The sequence below is a fragment of the Borostomias antarcticus genome (assembly GCF_949987555.1).
Source record: "Borostomias antarcticus genome assembly, chromosome: 21".
NCBI classification, from domain to species: Eukaryota; Metazoa; Chordata; class Actinopteri; order Stomiiformes; family Stomiidae; genus Borostomias; species Borostomias antarcticus.
Genome location: NC_140254.1, coordinates 17,316,667 through 17,340,512, shown reverse-complemented (window position 1 = coordinate 17,340,512; position 23,846 = coordinate 17,316,667). Strand labels below are relative to the sequence as shown.

The window sequence follows — 23,846 nt, the reverse complement described above, 5'->3', positions numbered from 1 at the left end:
CAGAAAGAGGGAGGTAGCGTTCTCCCTAAGTTGTGGTTATGTACAGTACAGTACTATACTGTAGGAGGCATGAGACCTCCTGATTGGTGAGGTAGCCCTGGAACCACAGCCAGGAAGAAGTTGCTGGTAAGTTATATTGTGGTATAAAATTCAATCATACCTTGAAAAATGAAGCTGTAGCTCAGCATGTGAGAGTAAGTGGAAAGGTCAATGAATGGATTAGTAACATAGTGATTCAGTATGACCTGGGGAAATTACTTATAAATCAATTGCTTGAAAGTATCTGGAAATAATTTGTCTCACATTTGGCATTATGAGACTGATCCATTGGTTTCATAACGCTGGGTCAGATAAATCATATATTTATTATTAGTACTGATTATATTTGATTAGTACTGAATATTGCGCAACCAATATTGCGCAACAATGAGCAGGCTGGCACCTTGTATGGCAGTAGCCGCCATTAGTGTGTGAATGTAATGAATGAGAATTATTGAATGAGAGTAATTGTGTATATAATTGCAGTACCATTTACTACTTCACTCTTAGAACAGATGTTTTAAAAACAGCACAGGTTGTGTTATATTGTCCTTAACCAAACACATGGATGTGTTAAACTAACACATCTTCTCTAATAGTGTGCATTTGCATGGAACAGTTGTCCCAGGTGTCCAGCACAACAGAGGGTGGATGACTGACTCACCTGTGAGTGGTTAAATGGTGACTAAATGTCAGCTTGCGACACCCCTGGGCCACATGACCGGCTTGATCTCTAATTAGGCCCTGCTCATTCCAAACATCTGCCAATCATGCCGTGCCGCCGTGCCTGTGTGTGTGTGTGTGTGTGGGTGGGGTGTCGGTGTGCATGTGCAATGTGTGTGTGTGTGTGTGTGTGTAAGCCCCCCTCCCTCAAGGGGTCCTAATGAAGTGGAGTGCATGTTAAACACAAATCACACCGTCAGTTAGAGGACGTCTCACATAGCAACATACCGGGCGCCGTTTTAAATGACCCTTCATCATCAGGGAGCCGCTATTGACACGCTGCCAGGACCGGGAGAACTCTCTCTCTCTCAGAGACACACACACACACACACACACACACAATTGCGCTCATTAGCATTGGCGGACGGCCTAATTCAGGCTCGCCATGCGAGCATGTTTGTCGAGGTTTTAGCTACTGTCAGCTCCCTTTTTGCGGCGGGCGCGCGGGGAGGGACTTAATTCTTTAAGCGGGGGTCTGAAACGGGGGGGGGGGGGGGGGGGGTGGGTGCTCTCTTACAGGTGTTCTCCACCTGGACGTCCCCCCCACCCCCAGGTCTTCTGTCCCCGAGCTGTTCTTTTCAGTGGGGCTGATTGCTCTGCAGTGCTGCTTGGAACAGAATGTAAATGGGCTGTTTATGCGCGCCACGAGGTGCACTGTCCCCCCCCCCCCCCCCTCCCCCCGCCCTTTTCTGGCTCTCCACTGCTCTCCCGCTCTGTGGGGCCGATGAAATCCACGGTATTGCGGGTGCGATACGATTCAGCCAGGGGTGGGAGAGAGGGGGTGGGGGGGGGGTCGCTGTAGAAGGCCCGTCTGCCAAACGACCCCCCCCCCCCCCTCTCAGGGCCCGGTGGGCTTCTGAAAAGGTCCTTGGAGCCGCCGCTCTGAGAGATCTCCAACATCCAACAGAGAGCCCTTTAGACGGCGACTCACGTCTTCCGGAGAGATTGATCATGCGGGCGCACACACACACACACACACACATACTGTAGAGGCCTTTCAAGTCCGGCTAAGGAGGTGTCTGCAGTGCGGGGAGGGAGGGGGGCCCGGAGAGAGAGGGCCGCCTCTGCCCGGCGAGGATCCGAGACTGTGACCAATGACATCCATGGGCTGTTCCCTGACCGGGCTTAGCTAAAGCCCTTGTTATGTGGGCCCAAGCGGAGCCGGCCCAGGACTGCACGACCCGAGAGAAAGAGATAGAGAGAGATAGAGAGAGAGAGAAAGAGGGGGGAAGAGAGAGAGATAGAGAGAGAAAGAGAGATGGATATAGAGATAGAGAGGGAGAGAGAGGTCGAACTGCTCGGCGCCCCCCCCCCCCCCCCCCCCCAGCCCTACTCCCACGGTGCCCCCCCCCCCCCCCAGAAAACCTCAGCCGGGTGTGAAGAGAGCTGTCTCTAAGCTGTCTGCTACTCATCATTGCCAGGCATCGCTCAGCATTGATTTCGAAACTGTGACAGCGAACCCCCCCCCCCCCCCCCCCACAGGGGCCTCGTCCTTTCATCTCAGCCTCTCTCCACCTCTCCCTCCCTCTCTCTCTCTCTCTCCGTCTATCTCATCTGCCTCTACCTGAGGGAAGCGGAGGTAGAGAGAAGTGTAATCTCTGGAGCACGCGGCGCGCTGCCATAGGACCCTGGCTGTCTAACAACACAGACCTGTTTATAACACCACGGCACTGCCCTACATCGTCCCTCTCTCTCTTCTCTCTCTCCTTCCATCGCTCTCTCCATCTCGCTCTTCTCTCTCCATCTCTCTTTCTTTCTCTCTCTCTCAGTCTCTCTCCTCTCTCTCCATCTCTCTCTTCTCTCTCCATCTCTCTTCTCTCTTTCTTTCTCTCTCTCTCAGTCTCTCTCGTTCTCTCTCTTTCTCTCCCTATCTCTCTCCTTCTCTCTCTTCTCTCTCCATCTCTCTTTCTTTCTCTCTCTCTCAGTCTCTCTCTTCTCTCTCCATCTCTCTCTTTCTCTCCCCATCTCTCTCCTTCTCTCTCCTTCTCTCCCCATCTCTCTCTCCTTCTCTCCCCATCTCTCTCTCCATCTCTCTCCTTCTCTCCCCATCTCTCTCTCCTTCTCTCTCCATCTCTCTTTCTTTCTCTCTCTCTCAGTCTCTCTACTCTCTCTCCATCTCTCTCCTTCTCTCTCTTTCTCTCCCCATCTCTCTCTCCATCTCTCTCCTTCGCTCTCTTTCTCTCCCCATCTCTCTCTCCTTCTCTCCCCATCTCTCTCTCCATCTCTGTCCATCTCTCTCTCTCCCCCCTTTTCTGATCTCAACCAGAGTTTATCTCAGCAGGTGTTGGTGTTTGCCTGTTGGTCTCAGTGTGAAATCCCTTTTATCCTCTCCTCATCTCCGCCTGCTGTCTCTTGAAACCCCCCCAGTAATGAACAATCCCCCTCTTTCATCACTCCCTCTCTCCCTCTCACCCTCCCTTCTCCTTTATGTGGCTATAGCACTCGTTTATTTTCTGCCCTTTTCTGCCCTTCTCTCTAATACTCACTCTTCAATTCTCTTACCCCCCCCTCTCTCTCTCTATCTCTCCCTCAATTTCTCTCCCTCTCGTCTCTTTCTCATTTGAATAACATTGTATTGAGAGATGTCTTTGATCATTTGAATATCAAATTGGAAGGGGAAAATGATACTGCCTGTCCTATCACATTACAATGAACACTATCCGAGTTCAGCAGATCAGGCGCGCTGGGCATTGAAATGTCAGACGCTCACGGGATTTGGAATTCCATTCAGAGAGTGGAAATGAAAGGCAAGGTCAAAATAAACCATTTAGTCACATTTATGCGTGTGTGCGTGCGGCATTGCATGCGTGTGCGTGCGTGTGTGGGTGTTGCAAGACTTGGTGTACAGTACAGTATGTGAAGGTATGTATCAGAATCTGTGTGTGTGTGTGTGTGTGTGTGTGTGCACGCCTGCGACTACTGTGGGTGGACACGTGAATAAAATCTGAAATGACTATTGACTGGGTACGCTCCATTTCCGACTCACATCCGTGTCCCCGTGGTCACGTACTACATGTAACCAAAGCCGCTACACTTCCTCTGGGATTTCAACAGAATTACAATTGACATCTCTCTCTTTTTTCTCTCAGAATTTAATTCAATTGAATTCAGTTTATCTGACGCCAGAAGGACGGAGGGTTTCAGCAGGATTCTAGAACTGCAGAAAACAGAACTAATCAAATTACGAATGTATTTATTTTACATATGATATCTGATACATTTGATTTTGTATTCATATATTTTTGTTAGTTGTCTCTTTATTGACCTATTTAATTACATATTTATCTATCTATCTATCTATCTATCGGTTAGTTTACTTAATTAATTGTATATTTACTTTGTTCTCTCATGAATTGTATCTTTGACACTTTGGCAATATTGTTCATCTGACATTCATACCAATAAAACACTGAACTGAATTGAAATGGGTGCCTCTCAAGATCCTAGAGCTGCAGAGAACAGAATTGATCACAGAGGGGTGCCTCTCAATATTTAACGTCTCTCTGATCACCCTCCAAAGTTATATCATAACACTCAACCTTACTACGGGGTTTGTGTTAATTCAACATTCTAGCAAATCATTTTTCACCCTTCATTAAGTTTTAGAAACGACCCTCTTGACCCGCCGAACATAAGGACTACAAGACAGACGTCCGTCTCTGAGAGAGGGAGGCGGCTGAAGTGATTGAACAGCAGGTAGCACAAAAGAGCCTGTAATAGTACTATACAATGTCTGTGTGTACATAGAAATGGTAGATGGAGTGCAGTTACACTGCGTAGCACTTTAATCCAAAGCACTTTACCATGGCCTCCCATACACGCACTAACTGCAGCAGCAAGGTGCCGGGCCCGCCTGCTCGTTGGGAGCAATTTTGGGCTCGACGTCTCTCGCCCAAGGACACTTTGACACGCTGCCGGGAGGAGCCCAAATTGAACTGGAAACATTCCCATTCTCAGACAGCTACAGAGCTACTTGCCACCCCCCAAAAATAACAATGTGTGTGTGCGTGCGTGTGCACGTGCGTGCGTGAGAGAGAATATCAGAGAGAGAGAGAGAGAGAGAGAGACAGACAGTCTAAGCTTAGCGTGGCTTCTGAGCGTGTGCGGTGTATGAATGCGGTGTCATGTTCTTCCTCTGTACTGCGGCGCATGTGTCCTTTTATAATAGCAACACTGTTCACGCAGACGAAGCCCCGTCGGCCGGCCTGGTGGTCGGGGCTCCACTCAGCACCTTGGAGCTCCTGCAGGAGAGAGATCTACTCTAACATCAGGAGACACGTTGTCATAACGGGTTAAATGTAAAAAATATTATATGAGGCCAGTCGGCGAGAGAGAGAGAGACGAGTGTACATGAATGGTTGCCAGGCAACAGAATTAGGCAGCTTTCAGCTATAGTTACAGTCAGAAAAGAGACTGCCTTCTGCTACAGTACGTGTTCGTGTTCAGACTGTCACTTGCCGCTGTTGTTGTCTGTGTGTGTGTGTGTGTGTGTGTGGGAGGGGGGGGGGGGTCACAGTGGTGTGTGTCTGTGCATGCGTGTGAGTGCATGTTGTATGCATGTGTGTGAATGAATGTGTGTGCATACTGTGTGTGTGTGTGCACGGTATGTGTGCATGTTGTATGGGTGTGTGTGTGTGTGTATATGTGTGTAATAATAATAATAAATTATTCATTTTATTTATAAAGCACTGTTCATTCTGAAACAATATGTGTGTGGGTGTGTGTGTGTAGTAGTAATAATAATAATAATGATAATAATAATAATAATAAATTATTTATTTCATTTATAAAGCACTGTTCATTGTGAAACAATCTGTGTGTGTGTGTGTTTGTGCACGTGTGCCTCTACCTCCACCTGCATAATGTGTTGTGGTTGTGTGGTTATGCACTATTTCCTGCAAAGAGTGTATTGCTAACATGCAGGATAAAATGACAGTGGGAGAGCTGCTGAGAGGGAGAGAGAGGGAGAGAGAGAGATGGAGTGGAGAGAGGGAGAGAAAGAAGGAGGGAGAGAACGAGAGCTAGAGGGGGAGAGGGGGATTCCACTGCAGGCAGGTGGAGTAGTGCTGTCTGGTCTTCATGCCTCTGTGCACACATAAGAGAGGATGTGTTTGTGAGCTGAGTTAACCCTGCACTGCAGCAGAGGCCTGCCCCACACACACACACACCACCTCACATGCTCATCACACACACGCACAGACACACACACATCACACAAACCACCTCACACACACATCACACACGCACACATCACACAAACCACCTCGCACACACATAACACACACACACACATCATACACAAGCCACCTCACACACACACACATCACACACACACACACACATACATCACACAAACCACCACACACACTCCGACAGCCATCAGTGATCATAACGGGGGCGACATTCACGGCCGTGAGACGAGGTGCTCCTTCACACGCTTGTGAGCGGGCTGCCCAGCCGTGACCATGAGCAACTCCCACCTTTGTCGTTTAAGACGAGAGCGTGTTAGAATTCATTCCTCGTCATTTCACGCCTGATTGAAAGCCCGTAAAGTCAATGAAAAACCCATTTAATCCAAAAATCCAATTTATTCAATTTTCCATTAAGTTCACAGGACTGTGGGAATATGTATGCAAGTACGAGACACAGTGCAGGTAGGATCAGATGGTTTGTACAGTAGAAACCTCTCACGCCCAAGCAGTCAGACATTCGCCGTGACTGTTGGCACCTTGATCCGCCCTGTGCTTTGTGTCGTTGTCACACGCCCCTTTGCCAGAAAACAGGAATGCATTAAATCTCTCTCTCTATCTTTCTCTCTCCATCTCTCTCTCCCTCTCTCTTTTTCCCTCTCCACCTCCCTCTCTCTCCCTCCCTACCTCTCTCTTTCAAGTCAAGTCAAGAGGCTTTATTGGCATGACGTACTGTATAATAAAACACGTTGCCAAAGCAGGAAGACATTAATATAAATAATGAATTAACCTATAAATAATTATGTATATTATGTAAGAAAAGAAAAATGATACTTGTAATAATAATAATAATAAGTATTATTATTATTATTATTATAACTAGAAATGGTGCTCAGAGAGCACAGACCTTCACCCCTGAATGCATCTCTGTGCATGCCAAAATTATGCTACACCCCTCCACCGAGTTTCATGAAAAGCAGTCTAGTAGTTTTTGAATGAATAGCCATCCATCTCCAGCTCTGTGGCGCCCCCCTCGGGTCACAGCTGGCGGGGGGTAGTGCGGTGCACTCCGGGCTCTCCCCCCGTACAACCCAGTCCAAACCCCGTGTCTCTAGCACACAGGGAGCTGGCTTCGTTCTAGGTTTTGTTTTCATCGGTTGATCCAGCCCGTGATTCAGATCTGCTCCCAAATTTAATGGGTTCTAAGTTGGACCATTCTGCCGAGTTTCGTGAAAATCTGTCCGGTAGTACCACTCCAAAATCTGCTCCAAAACTTAATGGGTTCTAAGTTGGGCCATGCTGGTTCTAAGTTGGACCGTGCTGGTTCTAAGTTGGACCATGCTACACCCTTCCATCGAATTTAGTGAGAATCAGTCCAGTAGTTGTTGCGTAATCCTGCTAGCCAACACACACACACACACACACACACACACGTTATCATGCCGCTCTGAGATTCATTACAGGTTCAACATACAGGACACATCATTGTACACTTTATTTTTTAGTTGGTTGGTCTTTACTTGCTACACGGAGGTTGTAGCACTGGTATGTTTTTGTGTATAAGGCTGTTCTTGGCAAGCTTCCGTCAAATATATTTGTTGCAAGTTTGAACAAATTCAAAACTCCCTCCACCTCAGATCCAAAGCTTGGGTTTAAAGTGTCGCCCGTAAGGATAGAGGCAAGTAAACGAAGCCTGTTTGATTTTGGCCCCTGGTCTTGGAACGACCTGCAGACCCATCTTAAACTGGCCACTCTTATATCCTTGCACAGTTTTAAACAAAACATATCCGAAATCCTTGCCACCTGCTGCTCCTGCTTTGATGTGTCATTGTAGCATTTTCTCCTTCTGACCCCTGGGATTCTCTAAAGTAACATTTTGTTATGGTTTTAATTTGTCTGCATTTTATATAGTTGTACTGGTGGTTGGTAGCCTACTGACTGTTTGTAATTTTTGTACTGTGTTCTGTCTATTTGTATTGTATGTTTGTAAGTCATGTATGTAGGATGTGAATTGTGCTCAGCCTTCTTGGCCAGATCACCCTTGAAAAAGAAACCTCGGTCTCAATGGGTTTTTAAAATTTCTGGTTAAATGAAGGTTTGATTGATTGATTGATTGACACACACACACACACACACACACACGCCACCGAAAATATTACCTCTCGCCCTGCGCTATTGCTGGGGCGGAGATAATAATAATAGTAAACAAAAAGTCAATAATAAACCGTATATAGAGAAAGTCAGTATAGTCTTACATTGAAACTGATCCAGCGTTGAGACATGCAGTTACAAGTTCCCCTGCCAGTTGTGCAGTAGCACTCTCTTCTCCAAGAAGAGTTTTGGCTGGTAGGTCATCTGGAAAGGTGAAGAAATTTGGTCTTTTTTGGTCGAATTTGGGGAAGATTTAATCTCTTTAATTAATTTCTTTGTTATTTTGGACAATTTATGAGAAAATGTTTGTCTCTCTCAATTTATCCTGTTCCACATTGGATGCAAAGTCTTTTTGTTCTTTCTTTGTACAGTATAGTGACTAGTTTCACTAGCAGGTTTAGTATAGTGACTAGTTTCAGTATAGTGACTAGTTTCACTAGCAGGTTTAGTATAGTGACTAGTTTCAGTATAGTGACTAGTTTCAGTATAGTGACTAGTTTCAGTATAGTGACTAGTTTCACTAGCAGGTTTAGTATAGTGACTAGTTTCACTAGCAGGTTTAGTATAGTGACTAGTTTCACTAGCAGGTGTATGGTCACTGAGCAGGGCCGTTGCTAGGAATTCTGGGCCCCCTTAAAGAATATTGGTGTGGGCCCCTACCCCTCTGACTTTTCGTTATCATTTTGTATTTATTTTTCTGTTTCTCCATGTTCTTTTTCAAATTAACCTCTCCATAGACACTGGGTATAATTATATACATAAATTATACATTGTGTATTATCTGTGCTTGGACTGTCTCTGTCTGTAGCAGTTTCATGACTGGAACTACTATGAGCCTCTTCACTCCCTTCACTCTCTGTTTCTGACTGGCTAGGACCTGGCTCTGTAGACAGTAAGAACAGAACAGTGTCTTCTTAAGACTTGGGAATAAATCTATGTAGCACTGTAGAGTTTACAGGAAGCTGGCTAGGCGGCTGTTGATTGGCTAATAAACGCCTCTCTTATTTCAAGAGCAAATACCCTCTCCAAAATAACAAAAATTAACTGAACAAATCAGCATTTAAACTGAAATCAACTCTATATGAATTTCTATGAATTAACAACACTATTTATTTATTTATTAACCATGAAATTCTTTTATGTAATGTAACTTTCATATGTAGGCTATCATAACCTCGATTACATCTACATGTTGCTATTCAGTACAGTAGTTTAGTAATAAGTTTAATCGCCAACCAGTGTCTACCTCACTCGCTCACCATCTAAAGCATCTTCTGGGGGCTGGGGGGTGGGTGTCTAGGTCAGACGAGGCCACAGCTGATTCTGTGAGTAGCAGCATATAAAGGTTTTAAAAAGACATGTCAACAGGACCGGCTAGCTAGCATAGCACATTATAATTTAAGCATTCATGAGAATGGAAACATGTGTCCTGGCTGCTGCTACTGGATTTTTATGTATTTATTTGGACAGGAAATATTTGCAAGTGTGCCAGCTGGCAAGCTAGCTAACAGTAGAATGCAGAATAATTTCATCATAGAAAGAGGGACCTCTTGTTTTTTTTGTGGGCCCTGCTTGCTTGTGGGCCCTTATAATCATCATCACCTTTCACCGCTAAACAACGGCGCTGTCACTGAGTCTCTATCTAGTTCAAGTTTGTCTTTAATTTTGATTAAATATGGGGCCTGTTATAGATTTATTCTAATAATTAAGAAAAGAGTAGTCGAGAATGCCAAGGTTCATCTTTGAAAATCCAAGCTGGTTACCTTTATTCCAGATAAGTTACGAGTTTGCAAAGGCCAATTGGCTTCTAGTTCATGTTTGGTGTGATAGTCTTGCCTTTCTAGTAGCTCAATGATAGTTATCACTCTGTAAACAAACGTACAGCCATGTTGGATAGGGAGCATTATTAAAGAGAAGTCGCCAATCACTATGACATTTGACAACAAAGGTGTCTTCCCCACTTACTGGACATTGAGACAAAAAGGCAAGTGCTTTAAACTCTCTTTCAAGTTAATAAGATGCCCCCTCCTCTTCCCCTCGTCTGAACCCCCCCACCCCCCACTCCTTTTGTGTGCAATTTACTACTGACACTTTTTTATTAGTTTATTACTCGCTTTATGCACTTTACTCATGTTTTTATCATAGGCTCACTCACATTTTATGACATGTCGATTGACTGAATTTGCCGTCTGTCTCTTGTTGTGTTGTGTATTGCTGTCGTTCTATGTTATGTTGCTCTGTGAGCTATTAGATACATTGAATTTCCCCAAGGGGATTAATAAAGTATCTATCTATCTATCTATCTATCTATCTATCTATCTATCTATCTATCTATCTATCTATCTATCTATCTATCTATCTATCTATCTATTTAATTAGTGGTATAGGTCTATAGGTCAGTTGGTATTGTGGTACATTAGTGGTATAGGCCTACAGTACATGTCAGTTGGTATTGTGGTACATTAGTGGTATGGGCCTATAAGTCCGTTGGTATTGTGGTATATTAGTGGTATAGGCCTATAGGTCAGTTGGTCTTGTGGTATATTAGTGGTATAGACATATAGGTCAGTAGGTCTTGTGGTATATTAGTAGTAGCCTAGGTCAGTTGGAATTGTGGTACATTAGTGGTAGCCTAGGTCAGTTGGAATTGTGGTACATTAGTGGTAGCCTATAGACCAGTTGGTTGGTAAAGCAGCATGCACTGCGAGGAAATTATCAGGCTGGTATATGGAGAAGAGGTCTGGAAAATGACCCACAAGTGCCAAGCCCTGTTGGCAGAGGATGGAAGATGGAGAAAGAAGAGGAAGCTGAACAGTTGGTGGTGCTGGAAGGCCAGCCAGCACCTGAAGATGTCCTGGATCTACTCGCCTGTAACTATACCAAAAATGGAAGTAGCTTAACCCAAGGCTATGCACATACTAACAGGTTAAGTCCAATTTAAGTCCAATCCAACCATTTCTACAACAGGTTTGACATGGCAGCCAGGGTCTGCTCTGCCTCTGTCAGCTCTGCCTTCGCCCCCAACCCCCGCGCCACCTCTCCAGTGGCAGCCCCCCCCTCCCTACCTTCTCCACACTGCTGCAGCCCCAACACCGTAGTGGCAGATCCTCTCCCACCTACTCTAGCTCCCCCCTCCCCTTTACAGTAGATGAGGTGAAGGAGGAGCTGCGAAGACTGCGACCAGGAAAGGCGGCTGGCCCAGATGATGTGTGTCCAAGGCTGCTGAAGGCCTGTATGGACCAGCTGGCCGAGCCTCTCCAGCGGCTCTTCAGCCTGAGCCTGCAGGCAGGGAGGGTCCTGGTTCTGTGGTAAACATCATGTCTTGTGCCGGTACCCAAAGCTGGGCGTCCGGTGGAGCTCAACGACTACAGACCGGTGGCCCTCACGTCACACATCATGAAGACCCTGGAGCGGCTGTTCCTCCGTCGCCGCCTGAGACCACAGACCAAACACACACTCGACCCCCTGCAGTTCGGGTACCAGGAGTGCATCGGAGTGGACGACGCTGTCCTCTATTTCTCACACCGGGCCCAATCCTACTTTGATGAGCCGGGGAGTCAAGTGAGGATTATGTTGTTTGACTTCTCGAGCGCTTTCAACACCATCCAGCCTCTGCTACTCAGAGAGAAGCTTGGACAGATGGGAGTGGATCCCGCCTGCATATCCTGGATCACGGACTACCTGACGGGAAGACCACAGTTCGTCAGGTTGGGGAGCTGTGTCTCTGGAACGATGGTGAGTAGCACTGATGCTCCGCAAGGGACTGTGCTGGCTGCGTACCTGTTCACCTTGTACACATCGGACTTCAAGTACAACTCAGAGTCCTGCCACATCCAGAAGTACTCTGATGACACGGCTATTGTGGCGTGTGTGAGGATGGGACAGGAGGCGGAGTACAGGGACCTTGTGGGAGCCTTCAGCAGCTGGTGTGAGAGGAACGGCCTTCTCCTGAACACCAAGAAGACCAGCAAGATGGTCGTTGATTTCCGCAGGTCTAAGCCACCTCTGCTGTCATTTAACATCCGGGGCGAGGACATCGAGGTGGTACAGACCTACAAGTATCTAGGTGTGCACCTGGATAACAAGCTTGACTGGTCTGCGAACACAGACGCGCTCTACAAGAAGGGCCAGAGCAGGCTCTTCTTCCTGAGGAGACTCAGGTCCTTCGACGTCTGCGGGGAGATGCTGCACATGTTCTACCAGTCAGTGGTGGCGAGCGTCATCTTTTATGCTGCTGTCTGCTGGGGAGGCAGTGTGACAGAGAGGGACACCAGAAGGCTGGAGAAGCTGGTGAAGAAAGCTGGCTCAGTGCCGGGGAGGAGCCTGGACACAGTGGGGGCCGTGGTAGAGAGGAGGATGCGGAGCAAGCTGCTGGACATCATGGACAATGCCAACTACCCTCTTCACCACACCCTGGTGGGGCAGAGCAGCAGTCGCAGTGGGCGGCTCATCGCGCTGCGTTCGAGGACTGAGCACCGCAGGAGGTCCTTTGTCCCAGCAGCCATCAGGCTGTTTAACAGCTCAGTTGAGGGCAGGGGCCTCTGATCTGATCTCACCTGACCCCCCTCCTCTTCCCCTCGTCTGAACCCCCCCCCACCCCCCACTCCTTTTGTGTGCAATTTACTACTGACACTTTTTTATTAGTTTATTACTCGCTTTATGCACTTTACTCATGTTTTTATCATAGGCTCACTCACATTTTATGACATGTCGATTGACTGAATTTGCCGTCTGTCTCTTGTTGTGTTGTGTATTGCTGTCGTTCTATGTTATGTTGCTCTGTGAGCTATTAGATACATTGAATTTCCCCAAGGGGATTAATAAAGTATCTATCTATCTATCTATCTATCTATCTATCTATCTATCTATCTATTTCATTAGTGGTATAGGTCTATAGGTCCGTTGGTATTGTGGTATATTAGTGGTATGGGCCTATAAGTCCGTTGGTATTGTGGTATATTAGTGGTATGGGCCTATAGGTCAGTTGGTCTTGTGGTATATTAGTGGTATAGACCTATAGGTCAGTAGGTCTTGTGGTATATTAGTAGTAGCCTAGGTCAGTTGGAATTGTGGTACATTAGTGGTAGCCTAGGTCAGTTGGAATTGTGGTACATTAGTGGTAGCCTAGGTCAGTTGGAATTGTGGTACATTAGTGGTAGCCTATAGACCAGTTGGTTGGTAAAGCAGCATGCACTGCGAGGAAATTATCAGGCTGGTATATGGAGAAGAGGTCTGGAAAATGACCCACAAGTGCCAAGCCCTGTTGGCAGAGGATGGAAGATGGAGAAAGAAGAGGAAGCTGAACAGTTGGTGGTGCTGGAAGGCCAGCCAGCACCTGAAGATGTCCTGGATCTACTCGCCTGTAACTATACCAAAAATGCTCACTCACAAGATGTATGCGTCTTGCAAATGGTGTACGGACATGTGTAAACTAACAGAATATGAGAACCAGGCATCCACCAGTATGGAAAGTTCAGATGAAGATGTAGATGACTTATTATGATTATTAGGTCACTTGAAAATTTGCCCTTTATGGCCCCCGGACTAATAGGGCTCCATTCTATTGGTCTATGAAGTGCTGGCTGCACAAGTCTAATTTAAGGCTCACAATCACCTCTCACAGAGAAATAGTATGGGTATATTATACATTTCCTGAATCTCGCTACGCGGCCGGAAAAATTTGCGCCCGGTGTGAACACAGCATCAGAATCCCTTGAGTATTGAAGTTGTTGAGTTTTGTGTCCCTGATGTCCCTTGATGCCATGCTAAAAGAAAGTATATAGTTTAGGCGAAAATTGTGTGAAAATGTGTGTTATTTATGGTTTAAAGAAGTCATGTGACCTCTGTGTTTATCAGAATAATACAGCACTTGGCTGTAGGGTCCATTTTACAATGATACCAAACACCATATAGTAAAACATTAACAAATGTCCTTACCATGAGCCTGAACCTGATATACACCAGTGTCTAAAAACTCAATTTATCTTAAGGGGTTGGTAGCTTCATGAGCTGATAAATGTGATTTAGCTACCAACATTGCAATGCTATCATATATTTTCCAACTCTAGAGATGTATACCTTTCTAAAAATCACTATGAGACCTAGTCCCCTCAGATGGTACCGGTGGCCCAAATGTGGGGCCCTGGCTCACGGACTATTTGGTTTATGAGTAACTTGGGAAAAGTCTTTGTTTGCATCCTTTTGTGATGTGAATTTGATTTCCTCATTAGAGTCATTCCAAGTGTTTGGTATGAGTCAAAGTCGACCAAATGGTTCTTGAATGTGATTGCTCTCTTTTTTTATTTTAATTAAGAGAGGGAGTTGGCCAAGTTCTGCTCTGCACTGAGGTTTGGGCAGCTTCTGTGGACTTTCAATAGATTTTGGCAGAAGTCCAGGTGTTCTTTTTCAAATGGGTTTGAGTCCCAGCGGTCTTGTTTCATTATTGGACCCTAAATTTCACTTCCATATAAAAGGATTTGTTTGATGAGACTTTGGCAGATTTTAAGCCAAATTGTTATTGGGGGTTTAATTTGGGTAGGAACCTCCTTATACTATAATAAGCTCTATGAGCTTTATCTGCCAGTGCGTTTATAGCCGCCAAAATGTCCTGAAGCACTGATTGTCAGACCAAGGTGGGTGTTCCATTGTGTGACAGCACACATGTTTTCTGAATATGTATGCCAGACTGAATCAAAAGCGTTCTTAAAATCAACAAAGCAAGCATACATTTTTCCTTTATTTGTTTGGTGTACATGTTTTCGAATTCGGGTACAGAAGGTAAAAATGTGACCTGTGGTTCTATGTTTGGGTATAAAGCCAATTTGAGATTTACTTAATAAATTGTTTTCAATGAGGAAGGATAATATTTAAGCAATTGACCACGAGAGGCAGTGGGTTACAGGGGATTTTACCACAACTACTGGGCGTAGTTAGGCCCGACGTGATAGCGGAGGCTATAGGCTATAGTTCTGAATTAAATGGTTGCCAGGCAACATACGATATCTCGCCTATTTGGGTTGACCTTGTTTACATAAACCATAAGGCATAATTCGGGTTGTTCACGTTTATTTGAATATTTCCAGCTATGGTGCAGTTATTAAAACAGTTCTCCAGAGCACTCGTTTTTGCTGGTAGGGGTGTGGAAGTGTTGGAGTCGGACTGATGAGTGCGTTTTTGTAATAGGATACGAAAAAGGCGAGGTTGCTGCGAGTGGTTGCTACGCAAAGCATAGCCTACCGCTTGATTTTATCAATGGCCTCGTCAATGAGGTTGACGGCGCATTAATACTAATTGTTATGCGGTCGCAGCTGTGGGTTACAGAGTATTCTACAACGGAAAGTTTGGATACTTGATTCTGATTGGCTAGCAGCCGTGGTAGCCGCTATCGCGTCGGGTCGGCGCAAATTTTTCCTGCGGTGCGGCGAGTTTACATAGAAAGTCAATACAATTCGCGCGAACTGGGCGGCGGGCAGCAAGGGCGGCGCGAATCGCAGAACTCGGCGGCGCGGCGGCCAGGATTCGCCGCGTGGCGACATTCGCATTCAGAAAGAACTTTCTGCGGCGGATTCGCGCGGCGACCCATTGATCCCCGGTGTGAACACAACGCCCCGTAGCTGTGGTAAAATCCCCTGTAACCCACTGCCTCTCGTGGTCAATTGCTTAATTTTACCACAGCTGCTAGCCAATCAGAATCAAGTATCCAAACTTTCCGTTGTAGAATCTAGAATTTATTATGCTACAAAATAGTTTCCCTAAATTAGAGTTCACACAGATGTCCCTAGTCATTGGGGCCCTGATGATCTCCATTTTTAAATGAAGGCATAATCAGTCCCTTGTTCCAGATTTCAGGATATTCCACATTTTAATATCAGGTTAAATAGCCTAATTTCAGCATGGATATTTGACGTTTACTGCTGCTGAGTTTCAACATTTCTGTTCTTTCTCCGCCGTGTGTGATGATGGTGCCTCACTGTGGGCATCGCACTGGGGGGATGGATGAATAGAGGAGGGGATGGATGAATAGAGGAGGGGATGGATGAATAGAGGAGGGGATGGATGAATAGAGGAGGGGATGGATGAATAGAGGCAGCCTAATAAGATGCTGATGTCGATCAAAGCAAAGACCAGCGGCAGCTGCCGTCATTAAGCTATACTCATCAGGGTGTGTTTGTTAGTTCTGGTATATGCTCTAATCCTCTCTCTCTCTCCCTCTGATTGTCCTCTCTCCTCTCTCTCTCCCCCTCTATCTCCCTCCAATTGCCCCCCCCTCTCTCTCTCTCTCTCTCTCTCTCTGTCTCTCTTTCCCCATCCATCTCCCTCTGATTGTCCTCTCTCCTCTCTCTCTCCCCCTCTCTCTCCCTCCAATTGCCCCCCCCTCTCTCCCTCTGTCTCTCTTTCCCCATCCATCTCCCTCTGATTGTCCTCCCCCCTTTCTCTTTGCTCTCCTTCTGACTCCTCCCGTGTCTTTGTATTACCTCTTAATCTGTCTATTCTCCCCGTCCCCTCTCTCTCTCTCTCTCTCTCTCTCTCCACAGGTGGAAGGATGGCCCTGTCACATCTTCTCTTAATTGTCTCCCTGCTCCCCTCACTCACGACGGCCATTCACAACACAACTGCTGGTAATGAGTCTGCTCACTTCCAAGCGTTTGTCTTTGTCACTATTCCCATTCTCGTTGTCTCTTTCTCTCTATCTGTCTGACTTTGTTTTCTGTTTTTTTCTGTTTCTCTCTCATTCACTCTCACTCATCTCACTCTCATTCTCTCTCTCCTTCTTTCTCTCTATCTCTTTCTTTGTCTCTCCATCTCTCCCTATCTCTCCCTCTCTCTTTCTCTCGCTCCCTCCCTCCCTACCTCTCTCTCTCTCTCTCTCTCTGTGTACACAACCTGAGTGCATGGTCAAAGGCTTCCTGTCTCAGTGTGGAAGGCGTTGCATGTGATTGCTATTCTGTGTATGTCTGAGGTTCTTTTTTTCTGTCTGTCATATCAATCAGTACATTGGCATGAAAGTACTGTCATTTTCACAGCTTCTGAGACCAATGCCGGGCATTTCTACCAAGGCAGGCATTTCTACCTCACACAGACGAGGCCTGGCAGGCTAGCCAAAAACAATCTGTGGCAAGCGGGAGCTAAATCGCTAATGGACATTTTCTGTCAACTGGCTCTCTCTCTCCAGACTCCTAAGTCACGCGGGCTTTGGCAGGCCGATGCTGCCATGCAGGTGTGTTATTCAGGCACGGACCCGCCATCAGATTAAGAACCTGCCATTCATCCCCGCGCTTTTCAACAAACCCCCCCCCCCCCCCCCCCATGGTCCCGCTGCACGCAGGCTTTGTACGGCGTTAATATTGGAGTCACGTCGGCCGGTCTCGCCCCCCGGCCGCCGCTGGAGGATGTGGTGGAGGTGCTGTAATTAGGCGCTGACACCGCGGGTGAACCCAAGGCTAATCACGGGCGCCAGAACCACTGTCCCCTGGGGGAGCGGGGAGGGGCTGCATGGTCCAGATAGAGAGAGAGAAAGAGAGAGAGAGAAAGAGAGAGCACACATTACAGCATTTCTTATTTACATGTATTTGTATAATGAGTACAATGTTATCATCTATTTTCTGTTTGTTTGTTTTCTTCTTTGTTTGTTTGTTTGTTATTTATTAGCTCTGTGCTTTGGCAATATTTACCTAGCCTACTGAGTATTTCCAGCCAATAGCCTATTGAATTGAATTGAATTGAATTGAGAGAGAGAGAGAGAGAGAGAGAGAGAGAGAGAGAGAGAGAGAGAGAGAGAGGTGGAGGGGAGAGAGAGATAGAGGGGAGAGAGAGGGAGAGACAGATAGAGTGGAGAGAGGGGGAGAGAGATGGAGGGGAGAGAGGGGGAGAGAGATGGAGGGGAGAGAGGGGGAGAGAGACGGAGGGGAGAGAGGTAGGGAGAGAGAGAGATTGAGTGGAACACAAACACCTAAACTGCAGACCGCAACAGATGCGCGGGAACACGTACCGTTTCCCGCGCGGTTTAGCTAACAGCGAAACAGGAGATGAGAAACAGGAGCTTCCTGCGTCGGGAGAGAACGTCTCCCGTCAAATCCGTCTCCCTGACTGTACTGCATGGCGCATTTACATGTGTTTACTCACTAATCATCGTCGAAAGCAATCCCCGGTCCGCACATCAAAGCCCGTTGATGTCTTCGTCAGTGCCTTAGCCCCCCCCCCCCCCCCCGCCCGCTCCCTTCGTCTCCAGATAAGGACGTTTCATTGGGCCTCGGCTGTTGGCTGCGCGTGTAGATAAGGATACTCCGCTTAAAACGCCTGGTGAAGACTGCCGCCTAGTGGCCGCGCACCCTATTACAGTAATACATCCATGCCGCGCACTCTCCCTGTCAGCATCCGGGCCCCGCAGATAAGCCCGCGGCCTGCCAGGATCAAGCCAATAAAAGTGCCGTCCGTCCGGCTCTCCGGCGAGGTGGTTTTATTTCCACCGGCCTTTTATCTGATGCTCTGTCTCTTCCTTCCAGGCTGCGTTATTATCCGGCCCCCTCGAGACGGCGGGATAAGGTACAGAGGACTGACTCAGGAGCAGGTAGGGGACGACTCAGACCCGGCTCTCCGGAGCTTCAGAGGAGAACAGATAAAACTAAACCGGGCTGTAGGATACTGGGCCGAGTGGGAACAAGTACAGCTGCGAATGTGCTACAGTAGGCCTGGCCTACCAGATAGTCTGGAGATACAGTGTAGTGGTGTTTTGATCTGACTAAAAACCCATGCTGTGTTCTGATCTGTGTGTGTGTGTGTGTGTGTGTGTGTGTGCGCGCGCGTGTTTGTGTGTGTATATATATGTGTGTGGTGTGTGTATGTGTGTGTGTGTGGGTGTGTGTGTGTGCGTGTGTGTGTGTGTGTGTGTGCGTGTTTGTGTGTGTGTATATATGTGTGTGGTGTGTGTATGTGTGTGTGGGTGTGTGTGAGTGTGGGTGTGTGTGTGTGTATGTGTGTGTGTGTGTGTGTGTGTGTGTGCGCGTGTTTGTGTGTGTGTATATATGTGTGTGGTGTGTGTATGTGTGTGTGTGTGTGTGTGCGCGTGTTTGTGTGTGTGTATATATGTGTGTGGTGTGTGTATGTGTGTGTGTGTGTGGGTGTGTGTGTGTGTGTGTGTGTGTGTGTGTGTATATATGTGTGTGGTGTGTGTATGTGTGTGTGTGTATGTGTGTGCGTGTGTGTGTGTGTGTGTGTGTACAGATCCGCAGTGTGCAGGTGCTGCCTGTGGACTATGAGATCGAGTACATCTGCAGGGGGAGCCGGGTCATCGCGGGGCCCAAGGTCAGGAAATGTCTCCCCAACGGCACCTGGACCGACCTGAGCCTGCACAGCCGATGCTGTGAGTCCTACAGCTGCTCTCACACACACACACACACACACACACACACACACACACACACACACACACACACACACGTTTCTCTCTCTCTTCTCACATCCCATCTCTCTCTGCCTCCTCTCTCCCTCTGTCCCTCTATCTCTCTCCCTCCCCCTCTCCCTGTCTCTCTCTCTCTCCTTCCCCCTCTCTCCCTCTGTCTCTCTATCTCTCTCTCTCCATCTGTCTCTCTATTTCTCTCTCCCCTCTCCCTCTGTCTCTCTATCTCTCCCTCCCCCTCTCCCTCTCTCTCTCTCTCTCTCCCTTCACCTCTCCCTCTCTCTCTCTCTCTCCCCCTCCCTCCCCCTCTCTCTCAGCTCCCTATCTCACTCCCCCCTCGATCTCCCACGTGCCTTTTCTCTCTCTCTCTTTCTCTCTCAGCCCCTATCTCTCTCCCTTTCTATCTCTTTTTCCATCACTCTCTACCTCCCTCTCTCTGTACCCTACCCCCCCACCACATGTCAACTACACAGCCATGACTGTACTGTCATGTTCCCATAGCAGAGGGTCTAAACTTGGCCAACAAGTTATTAGAGGTGGCGATATAGCTCAGGAGGTAGAGCGGGTCGTTCAGTGATCGTAGGGTCGGTGGTTCGAATCCCGGCTTCTCCTGACTACCTGTCGAAGTGTCCTGGCTAAGACACTGAACCCCAAAATTGCTCCCAATGAGCAGGCAAGCGCCTTGCATGGCAGCTGCCGCCATTGGTGTGTGAATGGCGCTCCGGGCCAGTGTAACAACTGGATGGGGAGCGCGTTACAAATGCAGTACCTATACCTATAAACTGTACCTATAAAGGCTTCTATAATAACCCAGGTACGTTTCTCTAACTCAGCGAAGCCTCCAGACCTTGCTAGTCACGCAGCCTTCATGAACATGAAAAACACAGGCCTTTTATCGCTGCATCTCCCCTGATAGCACCGGGAAACACTGGGGGATGTGCAGGTTCACACAACAACAACCTCCACCGACACCGAGCTGCTTTGTCAAGGCTGTCTCCTCAAGCTCTTGCCTGTCTGCCCTCCAAGACTGGCTAGAGAGTGTACCGCCGGTCTAGGATCTACTGTAGACCTAAACACTCTCTAGCCAGTCTTCAACGGCTCCTGTTCACTTTTAAGCCACAACACTGGATGACGGTCTGTCCCGCTTTTTTACTGAAGCCCGCTGAACCCTAAGAGACAAATCTCTCATCACTCCTCCCTTTCTCTCTCTCTCTCTCTCTCTTTTTCTCTCTCTCCTTCACTTTCTCTCCTCTTCCCTCTCTCTGACCCTGCACTGTGTATGTGCATGTGTGTTTGTTGTGTGTGTGTGTGTGTGTGTGTGTGCATGTGTGTTTGTTTTGTGTGTGTGTCTGCGTATGTGTGTGTGCGTGCATGTCTGCATACATATCTCTCCCAGTGTTGGTGTGTCTGCGTATGTGGACGTCCCTGGAGAATGGCCGTGTGGCGCAGCACCCCCACGGCCCGCCAGTAGAGGGCACTGTTCTCCACTACAGCTGCCTGCCCGGCTTCATCCTGGTGGGACGCAACTCCTCCCACTGCAACAAGCTAGGGAAGTGGGACTCCCCCAAGCCAGAATGCCACTGTGAGTATATACTGTACAGTAGACCAATTATATGCGTGGCAACATGCGGGCGCATCACCGTTTAAAAAAAACAGGAAGACAGCGAATCGAACTAATCCATTTTTGTTTGAAAATCTTCTCTGCATACTACAGCAGCTTGTCACCCAGTCATAGGGACTGTTATGCTAATCTAACCTTCTTTTTTTCTCAAACTTTATTTCAAATGTTCTGGTTCAAAAATAGAACAAGTAACAATAAAACAACAAGCATAATTTACTAATAAAGCAGTAAAGAAAAAAAGTAAAAAAGGGCATCCATAATAATAATAATTAAAAAAGAAAAAATAATTATATAGGCTGTTGCTACCTTTACTGTAAGTCATAGTAGCCTACAGTCATAGTGTCATACAATCAGAACAGTGATCATGTAAAAGATAACTCAAACTCCATAAAGGGACGCCATACCATGTTACATTTATTGCGAGACCTTGTATGGTGTACTTCAGCTTCTCAAGCTTGAAGTTCACCATAACTTCCTTCACCCACTGTAAGAAAGATGGTGGTTTTTCAGACTTCCAACCAGAATGATACAACGAGCCAAGAGTGAGGTAAAAGCTATTCAATTTGCTTGATGGGTGGTGGCTAATGAGGGTTGGGGGCTAATGAGGATTGTGCCCTAAAAGCATGACACGATGGGGATTACCCTGCTTTCCAAAAGACATACACCAAAAATAGATGTGATTGGATTTTGGATCAATAGCAATGCTACACACACCTGAAAAACATTCAAAGACTGATTACCAAAAATCAACCAGAGATGGACACGACCAGAACATAATGACCCAGAGCAGCGGGGCTCAGATGGCGTCTCAAACATTGAGGGTCAACTGATGGATACATTTTGGCTAGTCTCTCGTTGGGAAGGCGAAGGCGATGAACGACTAGCATTAAATACAATGGTATCTGTTGCCAAAGCAAAATGGTGATAATCGAGAACAGGATAGTAGCATGCATGTGATCTGTGTGTGTGTGCATGTGTGTGTGTGTGTGCGTGCGTCCGTGCGTGTGAGTGTGTAGAGTAACACCATTCTCTTCTATTTGCTTCTTCTAACATGCACATTATGAAGATGACAGACACTACAAAGGTAAGACCACTCTTCCCCATTCACACCATATGACCTGTCCTGGGGACTATTCACACCACCTGACCTGTAGACTATTTACCCCTATTCACACCACCTGACCTGTAGACCATTCAACCCTATTTACACCACCTGACCTGTAGACTACAGTATTCACCCCTATTCACACCACCTGACCTGTACCATTCACCCCTATTCACACCATCTAACCTGTAGACTATTCACTCCTATTTACACCACCTGACCTGCACCATTCACCTCTATTCACACCATCTGACCTGTAGACCATTCACACCACCTGACCTGTACTATTCACCCCTATTCACACCACCTGACCTGTAGACCATTCACCCCTATTCACACCACCTGGCCTGTAATATTCACCCCTATTCACACCACCTGACCTGTACCATTCACCCCTATTCACACCACCTGACCTGTAGACTATTCACCCCTATTCACACCATCTGACCTGTAGACCATTCACCCCTAGTCACACCACCTGATCTGTAGACTATGCACCCCTAATCACACTACCTGACCTGTACCATTCACCCCTATTCACACCACCTGACCTGTACCATTCACCCCTATTCACACCACCTGGCCTGTAGACTATTCACTATTATTCACACCACCTGACCTGTACCCTTCACCATGGGCTGGGATATCATGTGCTTTATGATATCCATTCCAGAGTAAGTAAGCCTTCTATGAACTGTGTGTGCTGTGTTTGATCACATGGGGGCAGTGTTGCTTCAGAAATCACCCTGGTCGTCTTATTTCATGATCCTAATGTCATTTGGGTCTTGAGATTGAGGATGTCGAATCAGAATCAGTTTTATTGCCACGTAGGTTTTGTAGATAGGTATAGGTAGATTTGTAGGTAGGTATTTTGTAGGTATGTTTACACATACTAGGAATTTGTTCCTGTGAGTTGCATAACACTGATGGGTAGACAGCATTAGACAGGACAGTGCAAAGACAGGACAGTGCAAATGACAATGGAAATTCAAAATGGTGTCTGTATGTACAGTGTGTAATGTGTAATGTGTTCCATTCACCCGTATACCACCTGGCATGCACATTACATTACAGTCATTTAGCTGATGCTTTTATCCAAAGCGACTTAGAATAATGTAGGAAAAGGTAATAGGTAATAACGTAGGAAAAGCCAATGTACTACTAAATCTCCTTTCTAAAAACAAGTGACTAAGAGCATAATTTAGTGCTGAAGGCAAAGTGCAAGAATAGCAATCTAAAATACAATAGGTGCTTAAGAGGGAGGATCGTTGTAGTACTTCTTGAAGAGATGAGTTTTGAGCCTGAGGTGAAAGATGGGCAGCGACTCTGCTGTCCTGATGTCAGTGGGCAGTTCATTCCACCACTGCGGGGCCAGGACAGAGAAGAGTCGTGACGATTGACCGCAGGAGCCTTGGAGTGACAGGGACAACCAGTCGCCCCGAGGTAGCACAGTGTAGCGGTCGGGAGGGGATAAAGGGTTTGACCATGGCCTGGTGGTAGGAGGGGGCTGTTCTTTCACTGCCCTGTAGGCTAGCACCAGAGTTTTATTGTTTCATGATCCGAATGTCAGTGTGGTCTTGAGGATGTCAGGAGCTATAGTAGGCTATAGAGGAACAGGCCAGA

At 46.9% G+C, this 23,846-nt stretch overlaps 1 protein-coding gene across 1 annotated transcript in view; it reads left to right on the top strand.

The window, feature by feature from the left end:
- gabbr1b (gamma-aminobutyric acid (GABA) B receptor, 1b) overlaps nt 1-23,846 on the top strand; it is a gene marked incomplete at its 3' end in the record, with an annotated part of 87,577 nt that overhangs the window by 4,238 nt on the left and 59,493 nt on the right. Inside the window, exons 2-5 of the mRNA XM_084455268.1 lie at nt 16,637-16,720; nt 18,605-18,669; nt 19,323-19,461; nt 20,894-21,079. Coding sequence (XP_084311394.1) covers nt 16,637-16,720; nt 18,605-18,669; nt 19,323-19,461; nt 20,894-21,079 — 474 coding nt within the window. The remainder of the gene's footprint in view (nt 1-16,636; nt 16,721-18,604; nt 18,670-19,322; nt 19,462-20,893; nt 21,080-23,846) is intronic.